We start from the raw sequence: 18,896 nt of genomic DNA, 5'->3' as shown, positions 1-18,896 counted from the left end.
GAGAATCAGAAAGAGCTTCTACCTAAACTAATAAATTACATCTTGAAATATACATGATTGTGTTGTCCCCGAATTACTTCCAATGGTAACTGACACGCCCCGAATTTAACTGTACCAGACAGTTCTATCTGTCCCATCGCTGACCAAACACTGCTTCTCTGTTTCTATTCATTATGTATTATAAGAGATCTAAATACAGCTCAGCATGACAAGAAAAATTACAAGTCTTATGACAGCAAAGTGTTGCATTCAAGATCTCTTGCAGAACATCCCCGTCTATGAGCATTGACAGACATGTTTTGTGTTGTGTGATAAAGCTAAAAAAAAAAAAAAAATCGTCGGATGCAAGCTCACGACTCTAAGTACCTTTTCGGTACCCTTTCCTGCAGGAAAACCCTCCTAAAAAATCCCGGCACTTGCAAACCAAACTTGCCAAGAACCTTGTGCAATGATCAATAACCTTGGCTACACCGCCAGCGGTCCTCAATTCACAGTTCTGAAGACCAATGCAGCAAATACCCAATCGAGAGGCTAACTGCTGCGCTTCCCCGCGACCGCCCTCTCTGCCGCATGGAGAGAGGCTAGGGGAGGAGAGGAGTGGAGCGAAGGCTCACCAGCTCCGAAGATGCTCCGGTGACCTCTGGCTGGGTGCTGAGAGCTGGGCCAGCGCGGCGCTAGCACTGCCGCGGCGGGCCGAGTGGACTTTGCCCCTGGTGCATTCCTCGCATTCCTGCACAATCGCTCGCCAGTCGAGGAGCCCGCGGAGCGAGACCCCCCGCCCGGACACACACCTGCCTACCGCTGCGCCTCGAGCGGCCACGGCGGCCTCGGCGCCACCGCTGCCCGTGCTCGCTTGTTTGTCGCACTCAGCCAACGCCGGCCCCGCCGCTCGCCCCCAAGCTTTCCGGGGGGAGGTGGGGGGTGGGGGGTGGGGGGGGGAAGAAGAGCCAAGAGCCGGGCAGCTCCAGCGGCAGGCAGGGACACCGGATCCGCCCAGGGGGTGTCGCAGCTCCGCTTCCAACTCCGGGCAAGGAGAGAAGGAAGCGGCGGCGCAGGACGACAGGCAGGGAAGCGCGAGGTTGCGAAGTGCGAGGGGTGGAGCGTGAGGCTCCGGGGCGAGGAGAGAGGGGCGCACTGGACCGGGAGAGGGAGGAGGGCTGGGCAGGAGCGCGGGACTCGGGGGCGCCCGAGGCGAGACCCTGCGGGCTGCAGGGGCGTGGGAGCCGGGCGGCAGGCTAGCCTGCGGCTGCAAGCGCCCAGTGCCGGGCAAGGCGGGCGCCCCGGGCTACGGGGGGCGCGGGGCCGTGTGCCAGGCGGGCAGGAGTGGGGAGACCTCGGAGCTGAGAGCCAGGCAGGCTCGGCGTGGAGTTCAAGTTGCGTACTCAGGGGAGGGGCGGGTGGTGAGAGTTGAAGGGGGGTGGGGGGGCTCGCTGGGTCCGAAAGGACCGTGGCGGGGAGGGGTCGCGCGCGGCGTGCTGGGGAGACCCGGGAGGAAAATCGCCAGGAAAAGCAAATGGAGGGTGAAAGTTGTGCGTCTGCCGGGGGGAGGGGAGCAGGCAGGCGAGTGCGGGCAGGAACACGAGGCGGGGCAGGAAAGCCGAGGCGGCCGCGAGGCGGAGGGGACTGAGTAACGGGAGGGAGGCGCCCGCGCCCGCCCCCCGGTGCCCCCCGCCAAGGCAGGTCCAGACGAGGGCCGGGGGTCTCGAGAGCGGGAACCCCGCGCCCTCCCGCCAACCCAACCACTTACTTTCCAGGTTAGGCAGCAGCTGTCGTAGCTCCAGGAATCAGGGACATCGGCGCCGAGGGGTCGCCGCTGCGGCACCCCCCCCCCCCAAAATTAAAAAAAAAAAAAAGTGCCGCGGCTAAGAGGCTGCCCGCCCCTCCCTCCCCCGCCCGCCCCCTCCCCCGAAGAGGCTCTCCCACCACCCCCGGTGGCGGCGGTGGTCAACTTGCGCCTCTACCCAGTGCCCATGGTGCCGCTCCCGCGGCCGGCGACGACAGACTCAGCCCCGGAGCCCCCTCTACTGCCCAGAGGCCGCCGCCGCCGCCCGCCCAGCCGCCGAGCCCGCCTGCCCAGCCAGACCCGGGCTCCCGGGAACGTCAGCACGCCGCCGTCTCCGGACCTGCTCCTCGCCAACGCCATTGGTCGGGAGGAGCAGTCTTGCCCTCCCCATTGGCCCGGCCCGCATATTGAACGGACCAATGGGAACTGCGGTTTCAGGTCGCCATAGAGACCGATGCTGTTAAGAGTGAGAGGGCTGGGGCTAGGTGGAGAGTGAAGATGAAGGTGTCTCTGGCTTTGGGCCCAGGAGGGGGTGAGAGAAAGAAGTGCTCGGGGATTCCCGGACGCTGGCTGTGAAATTTGAGGCAACTTTTGTTTTGCTTTCCTGTCAGCCCTAGCGGTAGGGTTTAGGGCTGGCCCCTGGCTCAAGGAACAGCATTTCCTTCGAATTCTTCAAGGTGAGACATTAGGAGTGGGCATTTCATTTTTATCCTGCCTCTGGGAGACCTTAAGGTCCTTTGACCTTTGACATGTGTGCAGCATCAGCTTCTCCAGGTGAGTTTGCATCCCATCCTTTACATCATCGAGTCCTTTTGACAATCTGTTGAACAGTGCAAATGCACTTGCTCCTCTCAACCATTCCTTCTCCCCTGGAACGGATCTTGTGTCAAAACTGTGATTCTTCAAACATAGAGGCCTAACCAAGGAATTTCCCAAGGTTTGCCTTTGTGTGCAATTTTGGTAGGGAAGCAGACTAATGTATTGTATGATTGATGTTATCAGATCAATACATCTGATCATGTGTTCCCAAGGCAAACCCTTAATCTCTCCATTGAAGAAAATTTATTAAACACCCATCCGTTTGTGCACTTGGCACTATGAGCTTGACAGGTTAAAGGGTGGGGAAAAAACAGGTGACAGAGTCAGTTCTTCATGCTTTCTGATGACTTCACAAGACAATGAAGGAAACACATTGAATTTTTGTTTTTAGACAATTCCAAATTTATCTCTAAAGACTGATAAATTTACTGAGACATGGAATCAGTACACACAAAGCTCTTTAATTAATCCTCTGCTTTTATAAAGTCCAATTAGGTCTTGGGAATAACTTTCATATTTAGATACTAGCAAGTCAAATGAGATTTCATGAATACATGGGCTTTTAAGCATTATTTTGCTATTTCATAGCCACTGATGTTCACAGGTTCTTTCTTGTGATTTTGTCATTTTTATACTAAATTTTTCTTAACAAGAAGACTATTTATATTACTGCCCCTCAAGTTGAAGGGACCATATTGTGTGAAAAAGATGATAGGATTTTGGAAATTAGAAATACTTTGTTGAGACAAACAGATTAATGTGTGTGCAAGCTACATATGTCTAACTAATGCCCTGAATTTTAACTTGAATAATATTCTTTGCTAGTAGTTTGTAATTCTTCTGTAATAAAGATTACAGAAATGGGTTAGAATTGTTATGTGATATCCTGAATGAGGAAAAAAATAATAAACATCTCATTGTTTGTAGTAAAACTTGAACTTAGTTTACAGTTCTCTACAGGGTTTGTCTGGAACAAAACAGCTGAACATGTGTGTGTTTCCCTAAATAGTTCCAGAATTATGAGGGTATTCATTGGGATCAGAGGGTATTAATTATGTCTCATGAAAAGTGATTATGTTTTCAAACTTCTGACTTTTTGTTTCTATGAAGGGTAGAAAAGTAAAATGCTTATCTGCCATGGAGGCAAGGGGAGGGGCGGGATGGAAGGGGATACTGGAGACATTGGTGGTGGAAGCTGTACACAGGTGGAGGGAGGGTGTTTGATCATTGTATGACTGAACTCTGAAGTTTCATCTAGGTACAATGGACTGGAGTGATAGCACAGCGGGTAGGGCATTTGCCTTGCATGCAGTCAACCCAGGTTCTATTCCTCCATCCCTCTTGGAGAGCCAGGCAAGCTACCGAGAGTATCCCGCCTGCATGGCAGAGCCTGGCAAGCTACCTGTGGCATATTCGATATGCCAAAAACAGTAACAACAAGTCTCACAATGGAGACGTTACTGGTGCCCGCTCGAGGAAATCTATGAACAATGGGACAACAGTGCTACAGTGTATGACTAAAACTCAAACATGAAAGCTTTGTAACTATCTCAAAGTGATTCAATAAAAAAAAATAAATTTTTTAAAAAAAGAAAAGTGCTAATTATAAGTAGACATATTTAGGCCTAATGAATAGGTCAGTAAGCTATTTATGCAAAGAAAGCCCAGGTTTGTTCCCTGCACCAGTAGCAGCAACCTCCAGAGCACAGAGCCAAGGGTAGCCCCCAGGCAATACCAGGTGTGCCTAAGCCCTCCCCTTCTCACACCAAATAACAACAAAACATGACACATTTTAATGCTAACAAGATACCAATCATTTGAGTTCAAAATTGTAATGATTCTAAATGAACTGATGATAGTCTAATAGGAAGAAAAATGCTATTTCCTTTTTTCTTAGGCTAGCAGAAAAGAAAACTAGTTGATTTTATCACAATAATCATTTTACATTTGCATTTGTGTATTTCATGTTTGTAGTGATTAAAGTATTACCAAAATGTATGTAAATAATGACGCCCTTTCATTCTGATACTTGGTTAAAAGGAATTTTTGAACTTCTTTCTGATCCTCACTACCAACCCTGGCTGGATAAGGTTAAGAAGATAGTACGGTGAGTTGGGCACTTGCCTTCCATGCAGCTCACCTGAGTTATATTCCCTGCACCACATATGATCCACCAGGAATGGCCCCTGAGGACAGACCCCTGAGTCCTGAGCACTGCTGGTTGTAACCTCAACAGCCTCCCCCTGAACCCCCAACCTCCCACAAAAGAAGGAAAAATCACTTTGTTCCATTAAAAGATTTTGCATCTCAAATTGACTGGATCTTGACTGATTCTCAAGATTCTCCTCAGGAAAAGTGGTTTTCTAGGACAATTATCCAGGAACATCACTTAGGGCACTTCCCCTAAATCTGTCTTATTTCTGTTCTCCTCAAACCTTGGTTGTCTTCCAGCTTTGTAAATGTTCTTGTCACATACTTGCTTGAGGCATCTACCATGAGGTCCATCAACATTCCTAAACTTCGTTCTTCCCTAAACTTATACTTTATCTCTTCCTTTAGTCATAGATGGCAGTGTCCACCCTTCTCATCCAAACTCATATTCCATACTTCACTTGTGCTTCTAAACATGGGTCTTTTTCTCCTCAAAGATTTACTCCATTGTTCATAACTTTTCTCTTGGATTATATGTTGCACCCTTTCCTCTACATTTCCCCCCACCCCTTACAAATAACATCACCCTTTATAAAAACACTTTCCCTCTCTCTATATTGCCTCCATATCTCTCTGTTGTCTTTTTTTTTCCCTCACACAGAAGCAATCCGAAGATAATATCTTGAGTTTTCTGTTTCTTAGCCCCTATGTCCTGACTCTTGTACACAACTGAAGTGATAATATTGTGTTTTGGTCTTAAGATCCTGTCTTTCTTCCTATAAATTCTCTCCTATGAAAGTGGCCTTTGTTGGCAAATTGTCTGAATTCAGATTTCCTGGGAAATGTTCAAACCACTTTTTCTCATGCTGAGAGTCCATAGAAATGCAAACCATCTACTGAGAATTCTTTAAAACCCCAGAGCCACACCTTGGTGGTTCTAATAGATGGGAATTGTGGGTAGGAAGAGGGGCTCAAGGCAAGGTTTCAAAGATTGAAGTTTGTTGAGCTCTAATCTGAATTCGCATAAAAATAAACAGCAGAGTGGCCAGAGTGATAGAACAGTGGGTAGGGCATTTACCTTGCACAGGGGTTCAATCCCCAGCATCCCATATGGTTCCCCAAGCACCACCAGGACTAATTCCTGAGTGCAAAGCCAGGAGTAACCTTTGAGCTGAGTATGACCCAAAAAGCAAAAATAATAATAATGATAAATAGCAGAAACCCAGAAGAAATTTCTAATCACGGCCTGAGTAAAAAGATAAAAAACATCATTCCATTATTTATGTAAACCTTGTAATGTTCTGGGTTCTTCGATTTCATATTCAGCCATAATAATTACTAGCAAATGCAGAAAAATAGTAGTGACAAGGAAATGGAAGAACTGAGAACAATGTCTTTTTCCCCATTGTTTAATGTCATCTAAGAATGCCCAAAACCAAACTGTTTGGATTTGGGCAGGGAGGGGTGTTTCTGCTTTTTTTTTTTTTAGAGACAAAATTTTATTTTAAATAAAAATTATTGATTTTTCTGCGGGTTTAAAAGTTACCATTTTAGGGGCTGGAGCAATAGCACAGCGGGTAGGGCGTTTGCCTTGCACGCGGCCTACCTGGGTTCGATTCCCAGCATCCCATATGGTCCCCTGAGCACCGCCAGGGTTAATTCCTGAGTGCAGAACCAGGAGTGACCCCTGTGCATCATCGGGTGTGACCCAAAAAGCAAAAAAAAAAAAAAAAAAGTTACCATTTTAGAATAATCCACAAAGCTCTAGTGAAATCATCATTTTAAAAAAAAATTATTAGTGAATCACTGTGAGGTACAGTTACAAACTTAGAAACTTTGGTGTTTGCATTTCAGTCATACAGTGATCCTTTACCTATCCCCCCACTAGTGCCCATTCTCCTCCACCGATGTTCCCAGTATCCCTCCCACTACCCTCACCCCATCCCCCACCACTCCATCCTGCCTCTGTGGCAGGGCATTCCCTTTTTGTGTATTTTTAAAGAACTTTTTTTTTTAAAAAAAAGGCACATTGCAAAGGAGGGGAAAAGAACAATGGATGAAATTAATTGAGTAAGGCAGGCGCTTTACCTGCTGCACTGTCTCCCCAGCTCGTGTATTCTTCATATTGCCTTGGACTCCTGAAGTGCATCCCCCTTGTAAGAAAAGTAAATATTCTTTCTGGCTTTTTGTTGTTGCGTTCTTGTAATATGTAACTTCCACCTATGTGCAACTGGAATCAGTAATGGGTGGAACTGATTATCAAAAAATGAGAGTTTAATATAGAAAAGTGCGGTGACCTTTGGCTGAGTGAACTAGAGGCTTTTGCCACGGAGCTCTTAAGAGAAAAAGGCCTCAGATCCCCAGATCACTATATACTAGATTAAGACTATAAACAGTCGGTGCTGGAAGAATGGGGATGGGAGGAGTAGCTGATGAAATCTGATTTTGATTTTGTTCAGGAGGCAAAATAAGAAAGGTCGCTAACACCATGCCACCCTGTCCCCACTTCCCCACCTGAGGCATCCAGATTGTTCTATCTTTGAGAACATAGTAGAATCATGAGATTCTTCAGATAGGTGATAAGGAGAGTAAAAATAACTTTAAGCATGTACATTTGTAAGCCTCAGGACCACAATTTCAATCCCCTTTAAAAAACATTCAAAGGTAATCAATCCATTTGTTGTGGGTAACTTATGTGCAGTGGAAGCTAAAGGAAGGGAACCTACTGTTTCCCTCTATTCAGCAAGAAAGCAGATTTTCTTGCATTGGTGCTTTCTTGAGAATTGTATGAGAGACTTGCATATAAAACTTGGTAGATTAAAGGTTAGAATTTATTGTAGAGAAAAAGTAGATGAGTCTGGGTCTCTCACTAGAAGTCCAAGCCTCTCCTTTACCCATGAACATTTCAGTGATTCGGCCCTGATGCTGCCCAGGCCTATAAACAACTTCCCCATTTGGTCCTACACAGTCCACTCATTTCCCATGAACAATGGCCAGATTTTGTCTCTGCCCTCTTCTTTCTATCCCATGTATGCTTTCCCCAGTCTCTAGCCACAGCCACATGCATGTGGGCAGGACTCCTGTACTTAACTTTATCATTATCTCTATCTGGGGATCTGAGCCCTACCTGAACATGAGCTTTCCTGGGCGTTTGAGCCCTGCCTGTACTGAGGCATGTTTCCATGTGCACAGTCCTACATGGTCCAGGAAGAGAGGAGACGTGAGTCCGGGAGTGCATGCTCAGAAGGAGAGAGAGCGCTTGAAAAAAGAGCTGGGGACTTCCTTTTATCTGCTGCAGGTCCCACTCCCAGCCATCCCATTATCTATTGTGATTGGCTACCTGTTCCATGAGTGACACTTAAAGTGACCTGGCACTTCACACTTCTGTTCACACCTTAGCCACCCATAAGTGTGCTGGGAAAGTTTAGGACTAATGGGACTCAGCTCTGAGCACCATCTTCTAGCATCCTGCCTACCCCACATGGCAGTCATCAAACCAACCTGAATTCCACATGGTCTGCTCGGTGAGGTAGATGACACGTGCCACTCAAGTTCTCCTGAAGCCTTGGACTCAGAACTGGAGTGAGCAATTGTTCTTTGCAGGAAAGTCAGTCAGTCTAAATCCGACTCAAATTTTCTGGGTCTGCTGGCATTCCTTACAGAAAAGAATTTCAAGACATTAATAGTGAAGTAAGGTAAGTTTATTTGGAAAATAAGGGAGAGTTTCATGCTCAAGAGACAACATGAACTTCTCCAGACTGGAGAGAGGCGAGTACATTTGATTTCCCCGTATACATTATCAGCCCCTCCCCAAGCCCACCTATCATCTCTCTGCCTGCAACACATTGATCCACAACCTACAGTATTGCCGTCCTTTTTTTATATATACTGGAAATGTGGAATTGAGTGAACTAGTGAGCCAGAAAGAACATGTGACCTAATATAATAGTTTTCTGGATTCTTTCTCTCCATGAAGCAAGAAAATGTTTTGTTTTTGATATTCCATCATTATATTTCATCTATTCACCTGCAGCCCATTATTTTCCTGATTTGCCTTTAGTAATTCTCTTTTCCTTACAATCAAAATCACTAAAATAATGTGCAGAATTCAGGAAAGTAGCACCCTGGCCTAGAGTGCCTGCTTTACAAGCCTATGGTCATGAGTTCAAATCCCCAGTGCTCCAGAATCAGCAGTAAGCCCTGAGCATTCTTGGTGCCCGCCCCCACCTCTGGAAATAAAAAAAAGAATAAGTACAAATGCCTGGCAATTCCTGACACCTCAAAAGAAACAAACAGAAACAAAGCATCAGACACATGAAGTGCAGCCCCTCTTGCACTCTTCTGCACATCACAACTAAAGCAGTGGAAACCTCAGTGAGCACCATCAGAGACCCTGGGCATAGCATCATCAACAGAAGAAAATAGTATGCAAATATTTTACAGCAAAAACAAATCATCCACCACTAGACAATGAAAAAGAATTGTCTAAAAATTTCTAACAAGCAAAGAATAGAAAATGATCAGTGTAATTCTAAATATTGCCAGCCTAAGCAGCATAAAAGAGTTTCATTGGTTGTCATGTCTTTTCCACCCAACTTCCCAACCTCAAAGCCTTCTCTATTCTTCAGCTCAGTTGGGTGCAAAGGAAGAACTTTGAGAAGATGAGCAATATGATTGCTTTTCCAGGGAAGAATCATTTTGCTGTAACTTTGATTTCAAGAGAAAATATTAGAAGTTAAATGTATTTTTTTTACATTTGTGCTAATTTTCTACAAAGTATTCTAAAATAAAAGCATGAATAGGAAACGTTTATCAGGGGCTGGAGTGATAGCACAGCAGGTAGGGCATTTGCCTTGCACGCGGCCGACCCAGATTCAATTCCCAGCATCCCATATGGTCCCCTGAGCACCGCTAGGAGTGGGGTTCCTGAGTGCAGAGCCAGAAGTGGCCCCTGTGCATCACCAGGTTTGACCCCAAAAAAAAAGCAAAAGAAAGAAAACGTTTATCAGGAGTGTCAGTGACCTCACAACACAGGTGAAACAGATTCTGAAGTTTACTTTGCATAATTTGGAAACCCTTCAGAAAGAAAACCAACTTTATCCAAAATTGCTAAAATGTTACATATAAAATATAAAGTAAAATTTTAATAAAAATTTATGAGCCATGACAAAAAACAGAAACAAGATAGAAAAATGAGATGCAAGCTTAGGGGGTAAAAAACAGTCAATATACATTCTGAATGAACCCACTTGTTTCATTTAATAGACAACAAATGAAACAGTTACATAAATATGTTAAACACTTAAAAAGGACTCAACTGTTGCTAGAGAAATAGAATCTATAAAAAGAATCAGAAATTTTAGATTAATAGAAACTAATGTGAAGAGCAGAAAGAAATAAATGATAGAAAAAAATTGAATAGCATCAGTGGTATGGCTCAAAGAACTGAAGCACATGCTTCCCAAGCAGAAAGACCTGGGTATAATACAATAATTGTCTTCCTAAGCAACACCTCTGACAGGAAGTATGCCAGCCCCCCTTAAGTACTACCAGGTACAACCAAAAACAAAAAATGAATAGTCTCGATATAGGGCAGCTGGAAGTACCAGAAGGAAGGGTGGAATAGGAAGTACTTTAAAAAGCAGTAGCCCAGAACTTATTAATTTGAGAGAATGGGGCGTTGGGGTCATATCACGTGATACGTGGGGACTACATCCATCCAGCTCTGTTCTACACCACTGCTTCTGCTCAAGGAAGCATGAAGTGCCAGAGATTGAACTAGGGCTAGAGGTATATGAGGCAAGCATCTTACCTATAATCTCTTCAGTCCCAAACATCTCAAATTAAAAAAAAAAAAAAGACAACAAGAACAACTATAGACCCAAGAAACATAGTAAATTCAGAGCATAGAAAAAAAAATATAACCATACCAGAAACATCATACTTCTGAGCAACAAGAACATCCTGGAGCAGCAAGTGAATAACTCATCACGCACAAGTGAATTACAAAAAATAAACCGCTGGTTTCTCATTAGATACAAAGCAAACTAGAAGGCAGTGGGGAGAATGTATTGAAAGTTCATATTCTAATGGAATCAAAGGAATCAAGAACCTAGGAATCAACCATAATGTAAGAGACTTGTACACTAGAAATGTCACAATTAAAAGAAATAAGACACAAAGAAATGGAAAGATACTTCATACTCAGGGATTGGAAGGATTAGTGGGGGTTTTTTTGTTGTTGTTTATTTTGATGGGCTTAAGGGAATAGGTCACACCTGGTGGTTATTAGGAGCTATTCCTGGTTCTGTGCTCAGGAGCAATCAATCCCTGAACATGTTCAAGGTACCACTGCAGTGCCAGGAATCAAACTGGGATCAGCCTTAAGCACCTTATCTCAACCAGAAGGTTTAACATTGCTAAAATGACTTCCTATCATATAGAGTCACATAGAGTCATATTGAGCCATGCTCAAGGCCCCTCTCCACATGTTGGGACAAGCCTCATGCATAAAGGTACTGGCAGAGGAACCCAGGTGTGTGGGACCCAGGGCTGAGACCTCCAAGCCTGCTCAGATTGGGACTGGGCCTCTTCTGCCCAGATTTCTCATTTTCCAGTAGCTAGGTGGTCATATCCAGAGACTATCCCTGGCGCCGTGTAATCCCACCAATGGCCAACATCCAGAGACTTAAAACCAAGCTCCCCAAAGTGACATCTTATAACCTATTTCTCCCTCTGGGAGAACCTGGCAAGCTACCTAGAGTTTACTGCCCACACGGGAGAGCCTCCCAAACTCCCCATGGTGTATTCATATGCAAAAACCAGTGACAATGATGGGTTTTATTCCCCGGACCCTGAAAGAGCCTCCAATGTGGCATTGTTGGGAAGGTCAAGTAAAGAGAGGCTTGTAAAATCTCAGGGCTAGGACAAATGCAGATGTTACTGAGACCACTTGAGAAATTCGAATATCAACGGGATGATGATGATGATCATCATCATATAGAGTCAATGCAATCATTGTCAAAATTCTAATAGTATTTTGCAAGAAAATCAAACAACCATTTCAAAAATTTAAATAGGAGCCAAGGAGATGGCATAGCAGCTTTGATCCTCAACACCCCATATGGTCCTCAAACCCACCAGGAGTGGTCCATGAGTTTAGAACCAAGAATATGCCCTGAGCATGTGTGTTCTCAAAAAATATTTTTAAAAACACACCTCAAAACATTCAAAGAGCCAAAACAGTCTGAGAAAAAAAATTGGTTTATCTTCACTACATGACTTAAAACTATCCTATAGAGCTATTATAATAAAAATAGAGATATTAACAAATTAGAATCAATGCCTAAAGTTGAAACCTCACATTCATGGACAGTAAATTTAAGACAAAGGAATCAAGATTACACAATAGAGAAAGAAAAATCTGCTCAACTAATGGTGTTGAGAAAGCTGGACAGCTATAGACCAAAGAATAAAATTGGATCTCACATTTTTTGCATAAATTTTATACACCAAAGTTAACTCAAAGTTATTAAAGACTTGGATAATGAACCATAAAAGACATAGAAGAAAGCATGGGCAAAATGTATCATTTTATTAATGCCAGTATATCTTTGGGAATTCATCTCCATCAGTGAATAAACCAAAAGCAAAAGTAAATATATGGGGCTACATCTAATTAAAAAGATTCTGGCCTCGGGATTTGGATCTCAAATGTGTTTTCATTGTTATGATTCCATTGGCAAAGGCAACAGAAACAAAAATAACAAATTGGATTGCATTGAATTAGAAAGTTTCTACATGTCAAAAGAAACACAGGCTAAAATGAAAAGATACTCTACTCATTGAGAGAGAGTGTTTGCACACATTGTATCAGATAAATGCTTACTATCCAACAAATATACAAAGCACTCACATAGAGAAATAGTAATAAATAAAATAACGACTTTAAAAATGGTTTGGAAATAAGCAAACACATCTCTGAAGACATACCGAAGACTAGTAGACACATGAAAAAGTGTTCATCATCATTTACTGTCAGGGAAGACCAAGTTAAGATAACAATGAGATATGACTTCATACCAGTGAGAATAGCAAATACCAGTGAGCAAGGAGAACAGTCCCCTCCCATAAGCATGGCATACACACACACACACACACACACACACACACACACACACACACACACAAAGAAGATGAAGAAAAATCTTATATATGGTTCTATGTTGAAAGTGTTCTGAGAGAAACCCTTCAGCTGCCAGCTATGCGTGAACACCATATTAAAAGATGGCTGTCATTTCAAGGCACCCGACAAGTAATCACTCTCCATTTAAAAAGCAGTCTTTAACTCAAAACCAAACATGGGACAACAGATGAGCACACTAAATTGCTGTTGAAAATACTAGATTTGAAGCTCTAAATTAAAATCTTGGAAAATATAACCTCATGATTTTTCTTCAGAGTCAGCTTTCACAGTGATGGCCATAGCTTAGTAACACAGTAGAAAGTAAATCATACAGAAGAGCTCAATTTCATGCTGCCCTCCAGTCCACTTTATACCCGGGCCTCCTTTCACTATAGTCAGATCAGCTAAATTATCACAAGGCTTCCGCTCAGCCTGTTCCTGCTTCTGTATATGTCGGAGTTCAACTGGAAGAGTTTGCTAACTGTCCTGCTAAATAACAGTCTTTTCAGAAGCCAGTATTTGAGAGCCACTGCAGTTAATAGATTTCTAGAATAAGAAACATTAAAATAGTTGCAGGAGGAGAAATTTAAAGTAGTCAGGGCTCAAGGCTGGAATGGTAGTGTAAGGGGTAAGGCACTTGAATTCCTGGCATTGCATGTGGTCCCCCAAGCACCACAAGCGGTTATCTCTGAGCACAAAGCCAGGATAAACTGTGAGCAAAGTCAGGTGAGTCCCAACATCTCGCACCAAATAATAAAGTAAAATATTTGGTTCTCAGATTGCGGCTCAGTGACAAAACACTTGACTTGAATGTATGAGACCACAAGATTTATTCCAACATGACCTTTTATTACTAAGTATGATCTCAGTGGCACTGTTATTCGGATTTATAATAATAAATATATATTTTTTGCTTTTTGGGTCACACCTGGTGATGAACAGGGGTTACTCCTGGCTCTGCACTCAGGAATCACCCCTGGCGGTGCTCAGGGGACCATATGGGGTGCTGGAAATCGAACCCGGGTCGGCCGCATGCAAGGCAAATGCCCTACCCACCGTGCTATTGCTCCAGCCCCTAAAAAATTATTTTTACATTAATCCATGATACTAAAAAAAATGTGTTATCTCTCTGGTCAGCACCACAACCAAGAATGGTAGCATGGCTACCAAGTGTATGACCCCCAGTGAGTACTGCAACTCAGTATGTGTGAGCAAGTGAACCTTGATCAATTATCACCATACTACAACAACAAAGGAAAGGGAAAAAAATCAACACCCATTCATCATTAAAAAAATTCTATAAACTCATAATAAAAGGGACTTTCTTAATGTGATAAAGTGCACTTGTTAATAATAAAAGATCAAATGGTTTTCCCTTTGCATTTAGAATACTATGATGTTGACTCATCTCTTTTATCAAGTGGCCGTTTTAGCCATTGTAATAAGGAAGATAAAGCTGTAATATAAAGTAAAAAATTAAGGCTGTCATTATGCAATATGACATGATTCTATACATAGAAAATTGTGTTGAACATCCATAAAAGGAAAATGGGCAGGTTAAGGACTGAAAATGCTGACTTTGCAGGTGTGAGATAATGAGTTCAATTCCTAGTTCTCCAGGTGACAGTCAGCTCTGCTGTCTGGAAACTCCAGTACCAGGACATGGTGTGCAATCTTAGGCCCACCACTGCCAGTTATCTGTGAGCACTACAGCTCAAGGTATGCAAACACTGTGGCCAGGAGTGCAACCTCCAGCAAACACCTGGTTGAGCACCACAGTGCCCCCTGGTTCGCACTGCAACCACCTCATCTAAATAAGTACAACCCCTGGCAAACAGAATGGCTTACTGGGCAAGTACCTTTACAGAGCTTGAGAACCCCAGTCATCACAACAATGGGAACAAAAGGAAGGAAAAGGGGGAAAGAATCGATGTATTTTTTTAAAGTAATACTTAGAAGTAAGAAATTTAGTAAGAAACAAGAAACAAGAGCATTATATGAAAATTGTGAGGCCAGAGAGAGAGTACAGGGATTAAGGCACTTGGCTTGCATGCAGCAGACCTGGGTTTTTTTCTCTGGCCCTGCAATAGTTCCCTGAGCACTTCTAATCCCCAAGCAAACAGCCATGAATTAGCCTGGAGCACTGCCAGCTGTGTTCCTCAAACCAATGTGATATGAAAATAAAAAGAAGAGAAAGGAGGCACTGAAAATAAATTGAAGGATTCTTAGGAAAGAAAATTAAATTATTATTATTATTATTATTTTGGTGGTGAAGGAGGCTTGGGGTCATATTCAACAGTGCTCATAGGCCACTCCAGGCTCTATGCACAGTAGTGACCCCTGGCTGTGCTTGAGGGAATTACATGCAGTTCCTGTGATGGAGGGATGCAAGGCAAGCACCTTTCCTCCTGCGCGATTAATCTAGCCCCAGTTTAATTTTTTCAATTGAAAATATTAATAATTTTAGGTGCAGGGGCTATGACTCAAATGTGTAGAGCATGTCCCTGGCATGTATGAGGTCCTGAATTCTATCCTGGTCCCACATAGTTCCTAGGTATGACCATGATAAGCCCTAGGACCTCCAGGGTGACCTCCAGGGTAGTCTGGGTGGCCCCTAGTGCTGATCCCTCCAGGCAGCATTACAGCATTCCTGAACCCATTATCACTGAGAACAACTCCTTGAATAAAAAAGGAATTTTAGAAGCATATGCTCAAAAATGTACAGAAATAAAGCGTATTACTGAGACTATTTGAAAAACTCAGTATAGTAAATTATCTTTGGAATGTGTGTGATCTCCCTCCTACTTGTGCTTGCTTTTTAGTCCTTTTTCTTCTATTGTCTCAGGTGGTAGACATGTCTCTTGAAAGATGGCATACTTTTTTTTTTTTTTAACTTTTTTAGGTCACACCCAACAGTGCACAGGGGTTACTCCTGACTCTGCACTCAGGAATTATTCCTGGTGGTGCTGGGTGACCATATGGGATGCTGGGAATCGAACCGGGTCAGCTGCATGCAAGGCAAACACCCTACCCGCTGTGCTATTGCTCCAGCCCCAAAAGATGGCATTCTAATGTGATTATTTTGCTGTCTTATTGTCTTGAAGATCACTTAGATCATTTAACTCCAAGAAATCACATTTTAAATCTCTGACATCACCAGAGATATTGTTGATTATTATCGTACCAAGTAACCTAAGAGACATCAGTGAAGTTGTGTATGGTATTGAAAATAGTGTTTTTCTTTAGACACATCCAAATGCCATGAACATGAAACCAAAATAACAAAATTACAAGCAAAAAAGAAAACAAGCAGGGAAATTGCAATAGAGTATTTGAGGGAAAAAAATTCTACCAACAGAAGTAATGTAATTTTATGGTCAATAGAAAATCTGATTTCAAAATCTCAAGCCTTCAACAATTGATTCTTTTGTCTTGGAAAAGAGATTTTTTTTTTCCTCCATTATGTCTAACCCACACCTATGAAAATAATGCTTAATATACTTCTGAATGCTCACAAATGTTAATTTTCAAATTTTAAACTGAAAAAGACTTAAATATGTAGACAGTTTAGCTTTTATTATGGATATGCAATTGCACCTATATCTGTCACAAACTCAGGAGTCTTTGTTATTCAAGTTTATCTACAGAAAAGATCAACTTAGCTCTGATTTATAGCCACTCTTTTTTTTTGTTTCCTTCTACTTGTTAACATGTTGTAAAACAGTGTCTTTATTAACTAACAATACAAAATATCATAGATTGCACAATCATTAATATTTTATAAGCTGACTGAAGCCACTAGAAACAGTTTTCTCATGGGTTTATGGTAGGTATTGTATCATAATCTCATTAGTCAAATACATTTAGATTGGAACCACAGAAACAGAGAGAGAGAAAGAGAGAGAACAAGGGTGAAGGCACTTACCTCAAAGGCATCACACCCTTGTTTAATTATTGGCATTGTTTATAGTTCCCTAAGCCCTGCAAGGAGTAACCCCTAAGTGTAGAGCCAGTAGTTGTCACTGAATACTGCTGGGTGTAGCCCACCCCCTGCCCAAATATACTTCAATCTATTTTTTAATTATTTTACTTTTTATATTTGGGGCCATACCTGCTAGTGTTCAGGGGCTGTTCCTGGTTCTGTGCTCAAGGATCACTTCTAGTTTTATTCAGGAGACTCTATGTGGTAATGGAGGTTGAACTGGGGTTGACTGCTTACTTGGTAAACAACTTACCCATTGTAGCACTGTAGCACTGTTGTCCCGTTGATCATTGATTTGCTCGAGCGGGCACCAATAACATCTCCATTGTGAGACTTATTGTTACTGTTTTTGGCATAGCGAATATGCCATGGGGTAACTTGTCAGGCTCTGCTGTGTGGGTGGGATAGCTTGCCGGGCTCTCTGAGAGGGACAGAAGACTTGAACCCGGGTCGGCTGCGTGTAAGGCAAACACAGTACCTGCCGTGCTATCTCTCCAGCCATCTCTCAACCTTTCTGTATATTATTTATTTATTTATTTATTTATTTATTTATTTTGCTTTTTGGGTCATACCCGGCGATGCACAGGGGTTACTCCTGGCTCTGCACTCAGGAATTACTCCTGGCGGTGCTCAGGGGACCATATGGGATGCTGGGAATGGAACCCGGGTTGGCCGCGTGCAAGGCAAACGCCCTACCCGCTGTTCTATTGCTCCAGCCCCAACCTTTCTGTATTTTAAATGAGGTTTAATTGCTTTTAATCTATTTGGTAGCTTAGGGTCAGGGGCTCTGGTTTATTTAGTCTTGCTGGTGCTACCTGCTTTCTCAGATCTTGGACAGAGTATTTAATCTGTATTGATGATCTATAAAGTGTATCACTTACACTAAATCTTTTCTGGGTTTAGATTACTTTATATATAAATTTTGCAATATCTCATTCTAAATATTCATTATCTCTTTGCCATAGACCTTACACTTATTTCTACCACTGTTTTTATTTTTCCATTAACAATCTTAAGTACACTTCTATATTACCTCCATGTTTTTCTCTCTCAAAGTCTGCTTCTAAGAGCTTAAAGAACTGAAACACATGTTTGTATGCTGGAAGCCCAAGTGATCCCTCAGTACTGTGCTGAGTATAATCCCTGAGCACCTCTGAGTGAAGCCCATCATGTATGCATGCACACACACCTTTCATTAATTATTATTTTGGGAGGAGGGGGAGCACATCCAGTAGTGCTCAGTGATCACTCCTGGTGGGGCTCAAGGGCACCATATAGAGTGCTGAAGATCAACCCAAGTGGGATTCATGCAAGAAAGCACCCTATCTGATGTACTATCTCTCCAGCCCTATTCTTTATTTATTTTGGTAACTATTCTTTACTTATTTTGGTATTTGGTTGGTTGGGGAGCCAATCCCCAAAGTACCAGGTGGGTACTATGCAGTGCTAGGATTGAACCAGGGGTTTCTGCATGCAAAGTATACATTGTAGTCCTTTGACATATTTCTTTGACCCCTTGATTCTCACTTATATATCACCTTCCATTTTGTTCTTCTCAGACCTTATCCTTATCTTGATGAGGGAGCAGCTATTTACTAACCAGGAACAGCAACAACAAACATCCAAGATAGATCTATATTTGTTTATTTTGAGGAGCTTCCTCTGCCTCCTTTCCTTTTGCTTAGATATAGTACAATAGAAGTTAGGTTCCTGGGCTAAGAAAATAGACTGCGTGTGTTCATACATGTTCTCAATACTCAACATCTGTATGTTCTTGAATCTCAATGTCCTAGACTTTATAATAGAAACACAGTAGCATTACCCAAATGTTATGAGAATTTATTGATGCAAAATATATAATTCTCAAGATGGAGAGACAGTACAGGGAAAGCACTTGATTTGTGGGCCACTCACCCTAGTTCTATCTGAGATCACTGTACTGAGCAAAACCAGAGGTCATTCCTGAGCAATCAGAA

The 18,896-nt window shown here is 42.8% G+C and overlaps 2 protein-coding genes across 13 annotated transcripts in view; one reads left to right on the top strand and one right to left on the bottom strand.

Moving 5' to 3' along the window:
* PKP4 (plakophilin 4) overlaps positions 1-1,891 on the bottom strand; it is a 278,532-nt gene extending 276,641 nt beyond the window's left edge. For 8 of the 12 annotated variants that reach the window (XM_055120668.1, XM_055120675.1, XM_055120671.1 and 5 more), the window contains exon 1: positions 1,748-1,891. The gene's annotated coding sequence lies outside the window, so the exon portion shown is untranslated. Of the gene's footprint in view, positions 1-614; positions 874-1,747 lie in introns of those variants that run through there. The other 4 variants (XM_055120679.1, XM_055120670.1, XM_055120669.1 and 1 more) reach the window with 4 other exon arrangements.
* Positions 1,892-2,199: 308 nt separating this feature from the next.
* The window catches only part of CCDC148 (coiled-coil domain containing 148), a 324,753-nt gene continuing 308,056 nt past the window's right edge, over positions 2,200-18,896 (top strand). Inside the window, exon 1 of the mRNA XM_055120683.1 lies at positions 2,200-2,557. Coding sequence (XP_054976658.1) covers positions 2,533-2,557 — 25 coding nt within the window. The 5' untranslated portion in view covers positions 2,200-2,532. The remainder of the gene's footprint in view (positions 2,558-18,896) is intronic.

The sequence above is a fragment of the Sorex araneus genome, chromosome X (genome assembly GCF_027595985.1).
Source record: "Sorex araneus isolate mSorAra2 chromosome X, mSorAra2.pri, whole genome shotgun sequence".
In the NCBI taxonomy this organism is placed as follows: Eukaryota; Metazoa; Chordata; class Mammalia; order Eulipotyphla; family Soricidae; genus Sorex; species Sorex araneus.
Note: the sequence above shows the minus strand (reverse complement) of the source record. Positions and strands in the feature narration are given on the sequence as shown.